General features: G+C 47.1%; 1 protein-coding gene across 2 annotated transcripts in view; it reads left to right on the forward strand.

Annotated features, from left to right (window-relative positions):
* Znf341 (zinc finger protein 341) overlaps window positions 1–17,345 on the forward strand; it is a 53,306-nt gene that overhangs the window by 1,054 nt on the left and 34,907 nt on the right. Inside the window, exons 2-5 of one of the 2 annotated variants that reach the window (XM_045157617.1) lie at window positions 6,286–6,396; window positions 9,547–9,743; window positions 12,245–12,394; window positions 13,572–13,820. In XM_045157617.1, the coding sequence (XP_045013552.1) occupies window positions 6,286–6,396; window positions 9,547–9,743; window positions 12,245–12,394; window positions 13,572–13,820 (707 nt within the window). Of the gene's footprint in view, window positions 1–6,285; window positions 6,397–9,546; window positions 9,744–12,244; window positions 12,395–13,571; window positions 13,821–17,345 lie in introns of those variants that run through there. The other variant, XM_045157618.1, reaches the window with a different exon arrangement.

Here is a 17,345-nt window from a genome sequence, read left to right on the forward strand (position 1 = left end):
TTATAAAGCGGTGCGTGCATCTGGTGTTAGTTTGCGGGAGCAACTGACCCTGGTGCACCCATATTCTCTCTACTTGCAAAACATGATTTAAAAAACTATTGCTGCGGGGCTGGAGGGATGGCTTAGAGGTTAAGGCACTTGTCTGCAAAGCCAAAGGACCCATGTTCCATTCCCCAGTACCCACATAAACTAGATACACAAGGTGGCACGTGTGTCTGGAATTCGTTTTCAGTGGCTGGAGGCCCTATCGGGCCCATTCTCTCCTTTCCCCCCACCCTCTCTCTCTGCCTCTTTCTCTCAAATAAATACATATAAAATGAAAATAAAATAAAAAACCAAGCTCATAACTCAAAAATCTGACCTCAATAGCTATCAGGCCAACCGGACAGGCAATTAGTAAACAAAGAAAAGGCTTTACCTTCTCTCCCATTCTTACTTCCCAAAGCACCCCCCCCCATTCCCTCACCCTGTGTATCCATAGTCTGCCACATTCATACGCAGCAGCGCCAACTTCACCCAGGAAAGCTGCTGTCTTTCCAATAAAGAATGGTCTGTGCTGGCTTGCCTTCTCTCTTGCGTTGTTATGGGGTCTGGTGTCCGACAAGTCCACTGACTCACAGAGTGCTGGGTAAGGGCTGATGCATCAGGACTGCACCCTAGAGGTGGGGATCTCGCTGCGTGGACGTCAGCTTTTATTGCAGAGAACCACAAGATGTTCATTAAGAAAATAGGATAGGAGTTAAACCATGAAGTTACAAAAAGTTAGCATTAGACAGGGTGGTCATTACAAGAAGTCACAAGATTTTAAAAAAAGTCACAAAGTATTTGTTACATGAGTCACACAAGCAGAACTGAATTGAGACAAGGGACATTCTATACTATATATCATGTAAAGAGAGCAAAGGCAAGACCACAAAGATTACTTTAAACAGAGGGGTTATGGTACATTGCATTTCACAATAAAGCCTGTGGTAATGATTCCTGAAACTTCTCCTTTTATCCACTTGGGTAGTGACTTATGACTTCCGTTATGTGTGCCCTAGAGGCAAGGGCCACACAGGAGAGTGTTTAACCCAGTGTATTGTATCCCTTTACAGTATTTCTGTGGTCTCAGGAGGCAGAGGTTTGAGGATCACTGTGACTTCGAGGCCAGCCTGAGACTACAGAGTGAATTCCAGGTCAGCCTGGGCTAGAATAAGACCCTACCTCAAAAAAAAAAAAGTTGTCAATTAAAAAAAAATATATATATAATAATAAACACTGGAGATATGGCCTAGTGGTTAAGGCTCAATTCCCCAGGACTCACATAAGCCAGATGCACAAGGTGGCCCATGTGTCTGGAGTTTGTGGCTGGAAGCCCTGGTGTGCCCTCTCTCTTTTCTTGCCAAAAATAAGTAAATAAATAAAAATAAATAAAGAGGGCTGGAGAGATGGCTTAGTGGTTAAGCGCTTGCCTGTGAAGCCTAAGGACCCCGGTTCGAGGCTCGGTTCCCCAGGTCCCACGTTAGCCAGATGCACAAGGGGGCGCACGCGTCTATAGTTCGTTTGTAGAGGCTGGAAGCCCTGGCGCGCCCATTCTCTCTCTCTCCCTCTGTTTTTCTCTCTGTGTCTGTCGCTCTCAAATAAATAAATAAAAAATTAAAAATAAATAAAGAAAAGAAGCCAGGTGTGGTGGCGCCTGCCTTTACTCCCAGCACTCGGGAGGCAGAGGTAGGAGGATTGCTGTGAGTTCAAGGCTACCCTGAGAGTACAGAGTGAATTCCAGGTCAGCCTGAGCTAGAGTGAGACCCTACCTTGAAAAAAGAAAAAAGAAAAAAAAAGACACTTAAGCAAGGTGCCACACACCAATAATCCCAGCCCCTGGAAGGTGAACATGAGAGGATCAGGAGTTCAAGGGCAACCCCAGCTACATAAAAAAAAACAAAGATATTTGAGGCTACATGAGAACTTGTCTCAACAAACAGAAGAGGGGGCAGGAGATATTGCTCAGCAGTTAAGGTGCTTGTCTGCGAAGCCTAAGGACTCATGCTCGACTCTCCAGGCCCCATGTAAGCCAGATGTACAAGGCGATGCAAGCATGCAAGGTTGCACACGTGCTCAAGGGGGCACACACACGTCTCAAGTTCGATTGCAATGGCTGAGGCCCTGGTACACGCCAGTTCTCTCTCTCACTCTTGCTGTTTCACATTAAAAAAAAAAAAAAAATGAAGAGGGAGCTGAGGAGATGGATCAGTGGCACTTGCCTTTAGTCCCAGTACTTGGGAGGCAGAGGTAGGAGGATTGCCATGAGTTCAAGGCCACCCTGAGACTGCATAGTAAATTATTCCAGGTCAACCTAAACCGCCTAAACCAGTTGGGCGTGGTGGCACAGTTTTTAATCCTAGCACTCTGGAGACAGAGGTAGGAGGATCACTGTGAGTTTGAGGCCAGCCTGAGAGTACATACTACTTAGTGAATGAATTCCAAGTCAGCCTGGGCTAGAGTGAGACCCTCCCTCGAAAAACAAAAATAAAAAATAATATATTGCTGAGCGTGGTGACACACGCCTTTAATTCTATCACTAGCTAGAATGAGACCCTACCTGGGGGAGGTGGGGGTTGCTTGTGTCTGGAGCTCATTTGCATGGGCAAGAGGCCCTGGTGCCTCTATTCTTTCAGTGGTGATGCCTGCTGGGTGAGGAAGGGCAGCGTGACTGTGGAGATCCTGGGCAAGAGGACATCCACAAGACCCAGCAGTGGTCCCTGAATTTGCAAAGCCCCAGGGGGAGCGAGGTCTCCCAGGATTCACGGAAGTTCGATGTGGGAGACCAGTAGATGAGGCTTCCACTGGATTGATGAACTTTATCTTGGGATCAGTGTGGAGCTAAGAAAAGGCTTAATGCAGGGGAGCAGTGTGATCTGATACATGTTTTATAAAGTTCACCCTGGCTGCTGGGGAACACACTGGAGGGGGCCTGAGTGGTGGGGGAGGTGAGTGAGGAGTCTGCCCAGGTTGTCCAGCTGAGAACTAATTGGGCCCGAGCCAGGGAATGGCTGAGAAGATGGATTTCAGCCATATCTGGGAGACAAAATAGGCTAGATTTGTCAAAAGTCCAGAAATGGCTGGAAGGAAGCAGTATGCAGGAAAACAAATGTCTGAGGGACTTGTTTGGAGAAACATTGTGCCCTGTTCACAATGCTGAGTGTACAAAAAGAGAAGTACTCTTCTGGGGTGGAGGGTGATTATACACACACACACACAAACACACACACACACACATAAATTATTTAGCAAGTATTTTATTTCATTTTATTTTCTCAATTTTTATTAACATTGTCCATGATTATAAAAAATATCCCATGATAATACCCTCCCTCCCCCCCACTTTTCCCTTTGAAATTCCATTCTCCATCATATCCCCTCCCCATCTCAATCAGTCTCTCTCTCTCTCTTTTTTTTTTTCAGTCTCTCTTTTATTTTGATGTCATGATCTTTTCCTCTTATGATGGTCTTGTGTAGGTAGTGTCAGGCACTGTGAGGTCATGGATATCCAGGCCATTTTGTGTCTGGAGGAGCATGTTGTAAGGAGTCCTACCCTTCCTTTGGCTCTTAAATTCTTTCCGCCAGAAGGTGATATATTTAATATGGCTCAGTTTTAGACTGTGTTTTAAAAATTATTTTATTCATTGATTTTAAATAAAAATATAAATTTAAAAATAAAAATTTACTTTTGTGTGTGTGTTTTTTGAGGTAGGGCCTCACTGTGGCTCAGGCTGACCTGGAATTTACTATGTAGTCTCCAGGTGGCCTTGAACTCAGGATGATCCTCCCACCTCTGCTTCCTGAGTGCTGGGTTTAAAGGCACACAACACGCCCGGCTAAATATTTTATTTATTTTTTTGTTGATTTTGGTTTTTCGAGGTAGGGTCTCACTGTGGCCAAGACTGACCTGGAACTCACTCTGTAGTCCCAATCTGGCCTGGAACTCACAGCGATCCTGCCTCTGCCTCCCATGGGCTAGGAGTAAAGGCGTATGTTCCCCCAGTGGCAACAGCTTGTAGTACTAGAGTATCTCATGACCTGTCAGTACAGAAGGGTCCCGTCACTCCCAGCTGCTGTCCATTTCTAGCCACGGTTCACATCCCTCCAATTCTCTTGCCGTCCCTGACTCCTGGCAACCACTAATTTGTTCTTCAATTATAAAACTAGGTTAATTCAAAAAAAATAATAATAATGCGGGAATATTATGTAAATGGAAGAGTAGAGCATCTAGCCTTTGAGACTTGCTTGCGTCATCCTTCCCAGTTTCCTGGAGATGCATCCAGGTTGTGTCCGTTGGTGGTTTCTTCTTTCCATTGCTGAGAACTCCACAGTGTGGGTGTTCTGCAGTTTAACTTTTCAACCTTTGATGGCTCTCCAGTTTCCAGTTTTTCTGTCGTGAATAAAAGTTGTATGAGGGCCAGGCGTGGTGGCACACGCCTTTAATGATAAAGGGTTTACAGAAGCCTGAGCCCGCGGGTCGCATCTCGTGGTGTGATACTGGAGAGCAGCAGACGCGGGTGGGACGAGGCTGCCTGAGGGAGTCAGGAGGCAGAGTCCAGACAGAAGAGACCTCTTAAAATAGCAATCCTTAGCAGATGGACAGGAGGAGAGAGAAATGGAGGCTCTGGCAAGGTGGAGGAGACCCAGGAGTTGTGCACCTGGAACCGTGAAGGGAATCCCCGTGTGTTGGGTGCTGCAAGTGGGGGTCAGGTGGAAGGTGAGGGTCGAAGTCTTGCCGACAAGGGTGGAGGAAGACCAGAAGGTGGCCAGGGGAAATGGAAGGCAAAGGCCTCCTTCATCAGACACTTGACTTTGAAAGGCAGAGAACAAAGACAGCAGGGATGCTTGTGAGACTTGAGCTGGGGGGGGTGGGGGTGAAGAGATCTCAGGGGTCCTAGAGGGCTGGGGGACTTAGAATCCCGCCGTCGCGATGAGAGGTTACAAGATTGTGTCTTCATAGAAGCCCAGAAAATGGCAGTCTAGTGCTGTGGATTGGCTGTATACAAACTATTCATAGGCCCAGGACCTTTTTTTTTTTTTGGCAGGGGGAAGTGTGGTTGCTGGAGATTAACCTGGGCTTGTGCGTACTAAGCATGGGCTTTGTCACTGATGCACAGTCAGCCCCTTTCCCAGTCCCTAGAGCTTGTCTGTATGTTCAGAGATGGTGAATGGAGTTCCTTGTCCTTGCTATAGGGAGCAAAATAGGGAATAGAGTAAAGGATGGACCTGCATGCCAGGTAGCTCTTAAGAAATCTGAAAGGCAGATATGGTGGCGCACACCTTTAATCCCAGCGCTTGAGAGGACGAGGTAGGATGATCATTGTGAGTTTGAGGCCAGCCTGAGACTACAAAGTGAGTTCCAAGTCATGTTGGGCTAAAGTGAGATCCTACTCCAAAAAAAAACAAACAAAGCTGGACATGGTGGTGTATACCTTTAATCCCAGTACTTGAAAGATAGTGGTAGATGGGTCGCTGTGAGTTGGACAGCCTGAAACTACATATCGAATTCCAGGTCAGGTCAGCCTGTGCTAAAGTGAGACAATACCAAAAAAAAAAAAAAAACACAAAAAACAAACACTAAACTAAACTAAATCTAAAAGGTCTAAAAGGCAGGTATTGTGGCACGTGTTTATAATCTCAACAGTCAGGAGGCCAAGGCAAAAGGATCACCTTGCATTTGAGATCAGCCTGGACTACATAGTAAGTTCCAAGACAACTTGGGTATACAGTGAGACCTTGTCTCAAAAACAAAAAAAAAAAAAAAAGGGGGTATGGTAATTCACTCCTTTAATCCCAGTGTTTGGGAAGCTGAGGTAGGAGGATGGATTACTGTCTGAGCTTGAGGTCAGCCTGGGCTACAGGGTGAGTCCCAGATCAGCTTTGACTAGAGTGAAACCCTGCTTTAAAGAAAAAGAAGGAAGGAAGGAGAAAAGGAAGGGGTTTCGAAAGAACAAAAGGGAAGGAAGGACTGCGTTAGTCTTCTGAGAAACTACCATATAACACCTCACGCTCACCTTGACCAATGTGTAGTCTTTCATAGCTACAAGAGAGGCCAAAGGGGGTAATTTCATTGTGGGACCACATTTTCAGCTGTGCATCCTGCGATCTGCTGCCGTAAAACAGGGGAGAAAGGACCGTGGAGCAGCCATCCGGCCGGCCACCTCTCCTCACCTGGGTATTGTGCAGTGGATCTGGCTGATAAGGGAGACATTCTGGAGCAAGAGATGACCTGCTTCCCTCAGAGGATACATTGCTTTTTTTCAGGAATGGACAATCAGACCGTTCTGGCCGTCCAGTCATTGTTGGATGGCCAAGGAGCAGTCCCTGATCCAACCGGACAGAGTGTCAATGCACCCACTGCTATCCAGACACTGGGTGAGTATCTGCTCTGCTTTCCAGTGCGGGGATGGCTTCACGGGTAGAACAAGGGGGCGTAGGAGGGTCCCAGGTTGTCCTTGGGTGTCTGAACTCTCCTCCTTCCTCCCTGCCTAGATTTTCAGGTTCGTGTCCTTCACTAAGTGTTGAGAAAACCCTCTTTGCCCCACTAAGATAATGTTGGGAACTGGCATCATTGTTTGAGAATGACTGGAGTCCTGATGCTTGGCAACACTTTGCCCTGGAAGTCATTCTCAGCCTTCCTTCTATGGAAGGTACAGACTGAGCATGAATTTTCTTTTTTGGGGGGGTGGAGGAGGAGGGGGGTTCTGATAGGGTCTTGCTCTAGCCCAGGCTGACCTTGGATTCACTCGGTAGCCTCAGGGTGACCTTGAATTCATGGTGATCTTCCTACCTCTGCCTCCCGAGTGCTAGGATTAAAGGCGTGTGCCACCATGCCTGGCATGCATGAATTCTCTAGTTTATGGGCCAAGCCTATGACACCCGAGAGGGCAAAGAATATCTTTGGGAAGTCCCTGTGTGAGACTATTTGTTATCTGTTCTACAAACTTTTTTTTGCTTTTGTTTTTCGAGGTAGGTTCTCTAGTCCAGGCTGACCTGGAATTTGCTATGTAGTCTCAGAATGGCCTTGAACTCTTGAACTCATAGTGATCCTCTTGCCTCTGACTCCTGAGTGTTGGGATTAAAGGCGTGTATCACCATACCAGGCTTCCAAGAACAGTCTTGAATTCCTGACCCTCTTGCTTCTGCCTAAGTGCATGTGTGCCACCATGCTTGGCTTACCTTTTTATATTTTCCAACGGAGACACACCTGGGTTTGAATCCTAGTTCCCATAGTTCCTGGCCCTGTGGTCCTGGGCAAGTTAACCTCTGTGTGACTCAGTTTCTATATCTGTAAAATGAGAATAATTTTCCTATTTGTCACAAATCTTATGAGAGGACTGGAGAGATGGCTTAGCAGTTAGGGTGCTTGCTTGTGAAGCTAAGGACCCATATTCCACTCACCAGATCCCACATAAGACAGACACACAAAGGTGAGGCAAACGCAAGGTCACACATGCTCACTAGGTGGTGCAAGCGTCTGGAGTTCAAATGCAGTGGCTGGGGCCTTTCCCCCAGTCTCTCTCTCTCTCGCTCTAAAATTAAAAAAAAAAAAAAAAAGTCTTATGAGAAGCCAGGCTTGTTGGCCTTTGATCCCAGCACTCAGGAGGCAGAGGTAGGAGGATCGCTGTGAGTTCGAGGACACCCTGAGACTACATAGTGAATTCCAGGTCAGCCTGAGCTGCAGTGAGACCCTACCTCAGAAAAAAAAAAAAAAAAAGTCACTTCCAGTTTCTGCAAGATTGAAGCTTATTCCTCTCTACCTAGAGCCCTGAGGTGGATATTTGGAGTAGATATGATGAAACTCAGACCCCTGCTCTCTTGTCATTCTGCTTCCCTGTCCCAACTCCCATCTTCCAGCCAAGAGGAAGGGAAGAAAGGAGGAAGTAGAAGTCATTCCCTCTTAGTGTTCTCTTTTGTTTTAGGCTGTCCTAGAACTCCAGATCCTCCTGTTTGAGTCTCCTAAGTACCACTATATCCAGCTATATACCCTTTCCTTCCTTCTCTTTTCTATTTCTTTTTCTTTTCTTGGCTATTCAAGGTAGGGTCTCACTCTAGCCTAAGCTGTCCCCTGGAATTCACTGTGTAGTCTCTGAGTGGCGATCCTCCTGCCTCTGCCTCCCGAGTGCTGCCACACCTGGTTCTGTCTATAGTGTACTTCTGTCCGCATCTCACTGGCCAGAATTTAGGCACATGATAGGACTATCTGTGATGAGGGTGTCTAAGTATATTCTGTACCTAAGAAGCGGTGTTTCCTGTGAGAAATTGTATTAATAAGAAGAATGTGGTGAAAATTGGACAACAGGGTTGGGAGATACAGTGTAGAGGTAGTGGGCGTGCTTAACGTGCACAGGGCGCTGTGTGTAATCCCCAATACCACACATGCACAAATTCAGTTTCTTTTTCTTTTTTTCTTTTCAAGGTAAGGTCTAGGTGTAGCCTAGACTGATGTGGAATCCACTGTGTAGTCTCAGGGTGGCCTTGAACTCATATCAATCCTTCTACTTTTGTCTCCTGCGTAATAAGATTAAAGGCGTGTGCCACCATGTCCAGCTTCTTTTTTTTTTTTTTTTTTCTGGAGCTACTATATACTTTAAGGATTTGGCATGGTACATGTTGGTGTTAATTATAGCTAATCATTCAAGTAGGTTTTTTTTTGTTGTTTTTTTTTTTGAGGTAGGGTCTCACTCTAGCCCAGGCTGACCTAGAATTCACTATGTAGTCTCAGGGTGGCCTTGAACTCATGACAATCTTCCTATCTCTGCCTCCCGATTGCTGGGATTAAAGGCGTGTGCCACCACGTCTGGCTTCAAGTAGCTTTCATTCATTCAACAAATTTCTATTAAGGACCTCCTAGGTGCCTAGGACATACCACAGGTATGGTGACAAATAAGATACACTTCCTTCTCTCAGAGTATACAGTCTGGGGACAGTGAGAAAAATGTGGTATGAGGGAGAAGAAACTGCTCTTGGCTCGAGGAAGGCTTCCTGGGCCCACAGAGCCTTGCAGCATGAGTGGATCAGAGACACAGCTGGGCAAAGGGCACTGTGGATCCAGAGCCACAGGGAAGCAGCCACATGACCCACTGGAAAATAAGTAAACAGGCAGAACAGCTGGGTGTGGTGGCGCATGCTGTTAATGCCAGCACTCGGGAGGCAGAGGTAGGAGGGTCACCATGAGTTCGAGGCCACCCTGAGACTATCATAATGAATTCCACATCAGCCTGGGCTAGAGTGTGACCCTACCTCGAAAAACCAAAAAAGAAAAAAAAAATTCAGAACAGAGTTATAATTTCTCAACTTGGACACGAACCACTTGATGACATCCTGATTTTGAATTATTTGATACCTGGCTGCACATGGCTGGCTTTTGATGTTTGATACGCACATGGCAAGTCACACAGTGCTGCTCAGATTCGCTGTTCTCAGAGTCAGCTGTAGAGACTGTGATGTGCCCCACTTATTCCTGCTTTTCTTGTTGCTCCACGCCCCGATGTGACTCCCTCTGGCTACGGGTCTAACCCCTAGATGATGAGGATGTCTTTCTGTGCGGGAAGTGTAAGAAGCAGTTCAACTCCCTGCCAGCCTTCATGACCCACAAGCGAGAGCAGTGTCAGGGGTCCGCTCCCGCTCTGGCCACAGTCTCGCTGGCTACCAACAGCATCTACACGCCCTCAGCTGCACCTGCTGCAGTCCAGCAGGCCCCGCCTCCCGCCAATCGCCAGGTAGGCATTCATTTGTTCGCTTGTTTGTTCAATTTCCCTCTGCAGGTCTTTTTAGCACCTGATGTGTGTGTGTGTGTGTGCGTGTGTGTGTGTGTGTGTGTGTGTCACACACAGTGCTGAGCCCTGGAGGTACAGTGGTGTGGTGGGCAGGACAGACCAAGTCCCTCTCCTTGTGGAATTAAGTAAGATGAATGGCATGCAAACGAACGTATACTTTTGTGTTGTTGTTCATGGCGGGGTACACCTGTAGTTCCAACACGCACACTGCTGAGGCAGGAGGATCATGAGTTTGAGGCCAGCCTGGGCTATATAGCAAAACCTCTGTCTCAAAAAAAAAAAATGGCTGAAGATTGCTTAGTAGTTAAGGCACTTGCTTGTGGAAGCCAAAGGACTCAGGTTCAATTCCCTAGTACCCACATAAAGACAGACGCACAAGGTGGGACATGTGTCTGGTGTTCATTTGCAGTGGCTAGAGGCCCTGATATGCCCATTCTTTCTCTCTGTCTGCCTCTGTCTCTCTCAAAATAAAATAAATATATAAAAGGTTATACTTTCTCAGTCTGTGAAGTGTAGAGATAAGAGACCATGATAGGGGTTGTTCTGTTACATCATATAGTCTCCAGGGTAGGAGTATGAAAGATGTTATTTGAGCAGAGGTCCAAGGAGGTAAGAGAATGAAACATGCATCTAGGAAGAATATGCCAGCCGGCGTGGTGGCGCACACCTTTAATCCCAGCACTCGGGAGGCAGAGGTAGGAGGATCAGCATGAATTCAAGGGCACCCTGAGACTACATAGTGAATTCTAGGTCAGCCTGGGCTACAATGAGACCTTACCTTGAAAAACCAACAAAAAACCCCCCCATATATATATATATCTCCCATAGGCTGGGGAGATGGCTCAGTGGTTAAAGGCTCTTGCTTGCAAAGACTTGGCCAGGTCCAATTCTCCAGTACTCATGCAAAGCCAGATGCAAAAACTAGGGCATCAGGCTTATGGGCTCACCAGGGCCTTTGGCCACTGCAAATGAACTCTAGATACATGCACCGTGTTGTGCATCTGGCTTTATGTGGGTGCTAGGGCATCAACTCAGGCCTTCAGGCTTCTCAGGCAAGGACTTTTAACCACTGAGTCGTCATCTACCCAGCCCCAAATCCTATTTGTTTATTTATTAGTTTTTCAAGGTAAGGTTTCACTGTAGTCCAGGCTGACCTGGAATTCACTATGTAGTCTCAGGGTGGCCTTGAACTCACAGTGATCCTCTTACCTCTGCCTCCTGAGTGCTGGGATTAAAGGCATGCACCACCACACCTTTAAACATTTATTTATTTGAGAGGGAAAGAGTTGGGGGGGGGGCAGATAGGGAGAGAATGGGCGTGTAAGGTCCTTCAGCCACTACAAATGAACTCCAGAAGCATGTGCCATCTTCTGCATCTGGTTCATGTGGGTCCTGGGATTGAATCTGGGTCCTTTGGTTTTGTAGGCAAGCACCTTAACTGCTAAGCCATCTCTCCAAGCCCCTATCTTTTTTCAAATAATTTTTTTGTTTACTTTTATTTTGACTTATTTATGTGTGTGAGAAATAAAGAGGCAGAGAGAGAAAAAGAGAGAGAATAGTAATGCCAGGGCCTCCAACCACTGCAAATGAATTCCAGATGCATGTGTCACCTTGTGCATCTGGCTTATGTAGTTCCTAGAGAATTGAACCTGGGTCCTTTTTCTTTGCAGGCAAGTGCCTTAACTGTTAAGTCATCTCTCCAGCCATATATATATATATATTACACATATATACATATATATATTGAGATAAGGTCTCACTCTAGTCCAGGCTGACCCGGAACTAAATCTGTAGGCCCAAGCTGGCCTTGAACTCACAGTGATCTTGCTACTTCCGACTCTAGAACCTGAGTCTTTTGGCTATTTTAATTTATTTTTTGTTTTTTCTTTCTTTGTTTTTTTGTTGTTGTTTGTTTTTGTTTTTTTTGTTTGGTTTTCCGAGGTAGGGTTTTGCTCTAGCCCAGGCTGACCTGTAACTCACTATGTAGTCTCAGGGTGGCCTCGAACTCATGGCTATCCTCCTACCTCTGCCTCCTGAGTGCTAGTATTAAAGGCATGGGTCATCACGCCTGGCTACTATTTTTTGTTTTTTCGAGGTAGGTTCTCATCCTACCTCAGACTGACCTGGGATTCGCTATGTAGTCTCAGGGTGGCCTTGAACTCACAGTGATCCTTCTAGCTCTGCTTCCCCCTGGTTATTTTTTGTTGTTGTTGTTTTGTTCTTTCTGTTTGTTTGTTTTGAGACAGGATCTCAATATATAATCTAGGGAGGCCTTTAACTTACTATGTAGCTTAGGCTGGCTTTGAAGTTCTAACAGCTGCCCATTTCAGTCTCCCACTACACCATCGTGTGTGGCTTGCACCTAGGTGTTTGGCATCACCTGTCTGCTTCCTTACAGAGCCGCAGACGTGTCCAAACACATATTCTTCTTCCTCTCTGTTCAGATCTCCACGTACATCACGGTGCCCCCGTCCCCACTGATCCAGACCCTGGTGCAGGGGAACATCTTGGTGAGTGATGACGTGCTCATGTCTGCCATGTCAGCCTTCACATCGCTGGACCAGCCCATGCCCCAAGGGCCCCCGCCTGTGCAGGTAAGGAGATGGGGGGGGAGGGGCGGGTGTCCCGTCAGGTCTTGTTTCCTGTTTTTCCTCTTTACTGTGCTGGGGACTGACCCCAGGACATTGTACATGTTAGGCAATTCTCTCAGGAGTTTGATTTCAGGCCTACAAATAAACTCCAGGAGATTAAGAATATAGGGGAGTGTCTGCCTTCCCTGGCCAGCCTGCTATAGCAATGATGCTGTCACATTACAGGTGGGTTCCAGCCACAGCCCAGCTGTTTTGCACCCTATTTTTAGTCTTGCTATAACTATATAACTGAGAAATAAGTTAGAAAGCACAGTGGCTCCTTGAGATTCCCCCCCTCATATATATATATATATATATATATATATATATATATATATATATATATATATTTAAATATATATATACATATATTTATTTATATGACAGAGAGTGTCGAACTCCATACATGTGTGCCCCCTTGTGCAGCTAGCTTATGTGGGTCCTGGGGAATTGAACCTGGGTTCTTTGGCTTTGCAGGCAAATGCCTTAACCGCTAAGCCATCCCTCTAGCCCTCCATGAGATTTTCCAAAACACACAGGTGACTAACCACCAAGATAATTTTTTTTTTTTTCCGAGGTAGAGTCTCACTCTAGTCCAGGCTGACCTGGAATTCACTTTGTAGTTTCAGGGTAGTCTTGAACTCACGGCAATCCTCCTACCTTTGCCTCCCGAGTGCTGGGATTAAAGGCGTGTGCCACCATGCCTGGCTCCCCAAGACCAACTTTCAGACTCCCGAAAGGGAAGGAGCTGGTCACATAAGCCACACTGTTGGTACAGTCTAGTGAACTGCTGCTGTGTGGTCAGTACCCCCTGGGTATATCCCGAGGGCGGTTCTTAGATGCCAGTCATGAGACAGCCCTACAAAGACGCCTTTCTAATGATGGCTACATTAGATCTCCTTTGTTAATCCATTTCCAAAGCTGCTTTCTCCACCTTCATGGAGAAGAGGGAAGGGGTGCCCCAGGCTGATCCCCCATGGAATCCTCCCAGGTCTTTGTTTCCTTGTCCTCTCTCAGTACTGTCCTCTGAGCTTTCCAGTGAGTAGCTGGTCTTCCCGAGTACTTGCTAAGGCCCTTCCATGATGAACCTGATGCTGGTATCCCGCGGTTTCAATGTTTACATGTTCTCTTCTGATTGCAGAGCAACCTGAACATGCATTCAGTGCCCAGTTACCTCACCCAGCCTCCGCCGCCACCTCCCCCTCCACCTCTGCCGCCACCCCCGCCCCCTCAGCCCCCGCCTCCCCCACCCCAGACCCTCGGCCCTCCTGGGCGCCCCAACCCCGGCGGGAATGGCGTGGTGGAGGTATATAATGCGGGTGCGCCCCTGGCTGGGAGTGGAACGGTGGAGATCCAGGCCCTGGGGATGCAGCCCTACCCACCTCTGGAGGTGAGCAGTGGCAGGAAGCTGGTCATGGCCATCATGGGTAATTTGAGCCTTTTCTGAGCATCAGTTGTGTGCCACAAAACCAGACCCAACCCCTGCCCTCATGGAATACCCACATCATGGGAGAGCTTCATGCCTACTGATATAAAAACACAAACCCTGAGATGTTGGGTTGGGGCGCGGTTGAAGCAGAAATGCAGTTTGCTCTCACGCAGTGGTCACCATAGTTTTGGAAGCATGCCTCTGGGAAGCGGAGACCCCCAGATTATCAACCTAGTTGTCTCCTTTTCTTTTTGCATTGTTTTTTTTTTTTTCCCCTGACTTCTTGGTTTTTCAAGGTAGGGTCTCTCTCTAGCCCAGGCTGACCTGGAATTCACTATGTAATCTCAGGGTGGCCTTGAACTCATGGCGATCCTCCTACCTACCTCTGCCTCCCGAGTGCTGGGATTAAAGATGTGCACTACCACACCTGTCCCTGTCCCTCGCATTCTCATGTGTTTATGTAGAGATGCATATATCGCAGGGTATGGAGCTGAGGATGATCATAAACTCCCGATCCTCCGTCTCCATCTCCTAAGTGCTGGGACTACAGATATGGTTCACCACGCCCACCCTATGCAGTGGTCTGCGGGCTGCTGGGGATTGAACTCAGGACTTTGTTCATGCTAGGCAAGCAGTCTACTAACTGAGCATTATGGCCAGCATGTCTTACATCCCTTAACAAGCTAGGTGTGTCAGTTAACGACCTCTGTGTGAGACCGTGGCTGGGCTCCCCTGCGTGGCTGGGTTGGGCTGGCCTGGGATAGAACAAGAAGGGGGAGGTGACTCATTCTCCAGCAGATGCTTATAGCCGTCATGGAGGTACAAGAGCATACGCGGAGGTGCTGAAGGCCTCTTAGGTTTAGCTTTGTGGCACAATATTACTTATGTTGGGAAAACCAGGGCTAATGGGATGATTCAGTGGTTAAGGCGCTTGCCTGCAAAGCCTTAGGACCCAGGTTTGACTTCCCAGTACCCATGTAAGCCAGATGCACAAGGTGGCACATGTGTCTGGAGTGAGTTTGCAGTATCTGGAGGCCCTGGTACACCCATTCTCTCCCTCCCTCTCTTTCTTTCTCTTAAATAAATAAATAAATAATATTTAAAAACAGATCATGCTGGGGCATGGTGGCACACGCCTTGCAATCAGGAGGCAGAGGTAGAAGGATTGCTGTGAGTTCCACATAGTGAATTCCAGGTTAGCCTGGGATAGAGCAAACCCTATCTCAGAAAAGCTGGGCGTTGTGGTGCACACCTTTAATACCAGTACTCGGGAGGCAGAGGTAGGAGAATTGCTATGAGTTCCAGGCCAGCCTGAGACTACATAGTGAATTCCAGGGGTGCTGGAGAGATGGCTTAGTGGTTAAGATGTTTGCCTGCAAAACCTAAGGACCACAGTTAGATTCTGTAGGACCCACGTAAGCCAAATGTACAAGGGGATGCATGGGCCTAGAGTTCATTTGAAGTGGCTAGAAGCCCCAGCGTACCCATTCTCTCTCTCTCTCTGTCTTCTGCTATCTACCTCTTTCTCTCTTAAATAAATAAATAAAATATATTTTAAGAGAGAAGAGTGAGCAGTTGGGAAATGTGAGTGTGAGAGAGGTGACCTAGGCTCCATAAACATCTGCAGTAGGTCTTTCTCAACTGGTGGGCTTTTAGCTTCTCTCTTATAAGTTAAAAAAGAAAGAAAAAGAAAGATAAGACAGAAAGAAACATTGAATTCCAGGGGTCGGCCTGAGCTAGAGTGAGACTGTACCTCAACAACAAAAAAAAAGATTATGAAACAATTTAGACCCAGGGTAGGGACTAGATGGAGCTGGGAAGAGCGACAAAAGCAGGGGTATGGGGAGGGGTGAAGAATGGGGCCATGATAACAATCAATGCCCTGAACTAGTTCTTATGAGTTATAGGAAATATAATATAGGAAATCTTCTCAAGGCAGATTGTGCATAGAACCTTCCAGACACTGGTACTAGAAGGGATGGTTATGGAAGATGCAGTTTGTCTACATTCAGGGCCCCACAGACACAGACTCTCTGGATCCCAGGCTTGTAGGCAGTGCATGATCAAAAGATCTGTGTGTAGAGAGCCCAGACCTGTGGGAGACATACAGTGTTTTGGGGAGACTGGAGCAAGCTTTCCTAAGGAGTTTCTGAGATATTGAGAGGATGATGGTGGCCTGCGAGATGGAAGGGCCAGCAGAGGGGCTGCTGCCACCATTGTCCCCATGGATAGAGAAGGGCAAGAGGCTGCTTTTTTTTTTTTTTTTTCTTGAGAGAGACAGTGTGAGTCTGGGTGTGCCAGGGCCTCTTGCCAGTACAAACAAGCTTAAGATGCCCCTAGAACCATAGGGCTTGCTGGCTGGCTAGTCTAGCCAAATCATTGAGCTGTAGGTTTAGTGAGAGACCATGTTTCAAAGAAACTGAGATAGAAAGCAACTAGGGAAGACTCCTGATGTCAATTTCTGACCTCCATATACGTGTACACATACATACACACGTATGCCACATATACACACAACACACAAACATACACATGCGAAAAAAAAAAAAGAGGAAAAAAAGAAAGGAGATTGCTGGTAGAAGCCAGCCATCATGTTCTATGCCTGTAAACCCAGCACATCCATCACGTAGAGCCAGGAGGATCAGGAGTTCAAGGCCAACCTGAGCTATATGAAACCATGAAAAAAAAAAACAAAAACCAAAACAAAAAAGAAAACAGAGTCAGACAGCATGAATCACACCTGTAACCCAGCACTTGGGAGGCTGAGATAGGAGGATCACCATGAGTTTGAGGTCAGCCTGGGCTAGAGTGAGACCCTAAAAAAAGAATAAAAGCTAAAGCCAGGGCTGGAGGAACAAAAGGTAGGGTTGGTGGAAGCAAAGCCAAGGGTGATGAGCACAATGGTTTTCAGGTCCATTGTTGTTCATTTGTTTTTTTCGAGGTAGGGTCTCGCTGTAGCCCAGACAGGCTGACCTGGAATTCCCTATGGAGTTTCAGGATGGCCTCAAATTCACAATGAGCCTCCTACCTTGGCCTCCAGAGATCTGGAATTAAAGGTGTGTGCCACCACTCCCGGCCTCCACTATTGTTCTTGGCCCAGAGCTGCTGGGAACCAGAGGCTGGTAACCTGGTTCTGATGCTATTTCTTTTTTTTTTTTAATTTTTTTAATTTTTTAAATTTATTTATTTGAGAGCGACAGACACAGAGAGAAAGACAGATAGAGGGAGAGAGAGAGAATGGGTGTGCCAGGGCTTCCAGCCTCTGCAAACGAACTCCAGATGCATGCGCCCCCTTGTGCATCTGGCTAACGTGGGACCTGGGGAACCGAGCCTCGAACTGGGGTCCATAGGCTTCACAGGCGAGCGCTTAACCGCTAAGCCATCTCTTCAGCCCTGATGCTATTTCTACAGCTGCTGTGATGGAGGCCAGGAGCAAAATGCATGGTCCAGGCAGCCATTCTACGGCTCCTGGCCTGCAGAGCCAGG

This window comes from Jaculus jaculus, chromosome 8 (assembly GCF_020740685.1).
Source record: "Jaculus jaculus isolate mJacJac1 chromosome 8, mJacJac1.mat.Y.cur, whole genome shotgun sequence".
NCBI lineage: Eukaryota > Metazoa > Chordata > Mammalia > Rodentia > Dipodidae > Jaculus > Jaculus jaculus.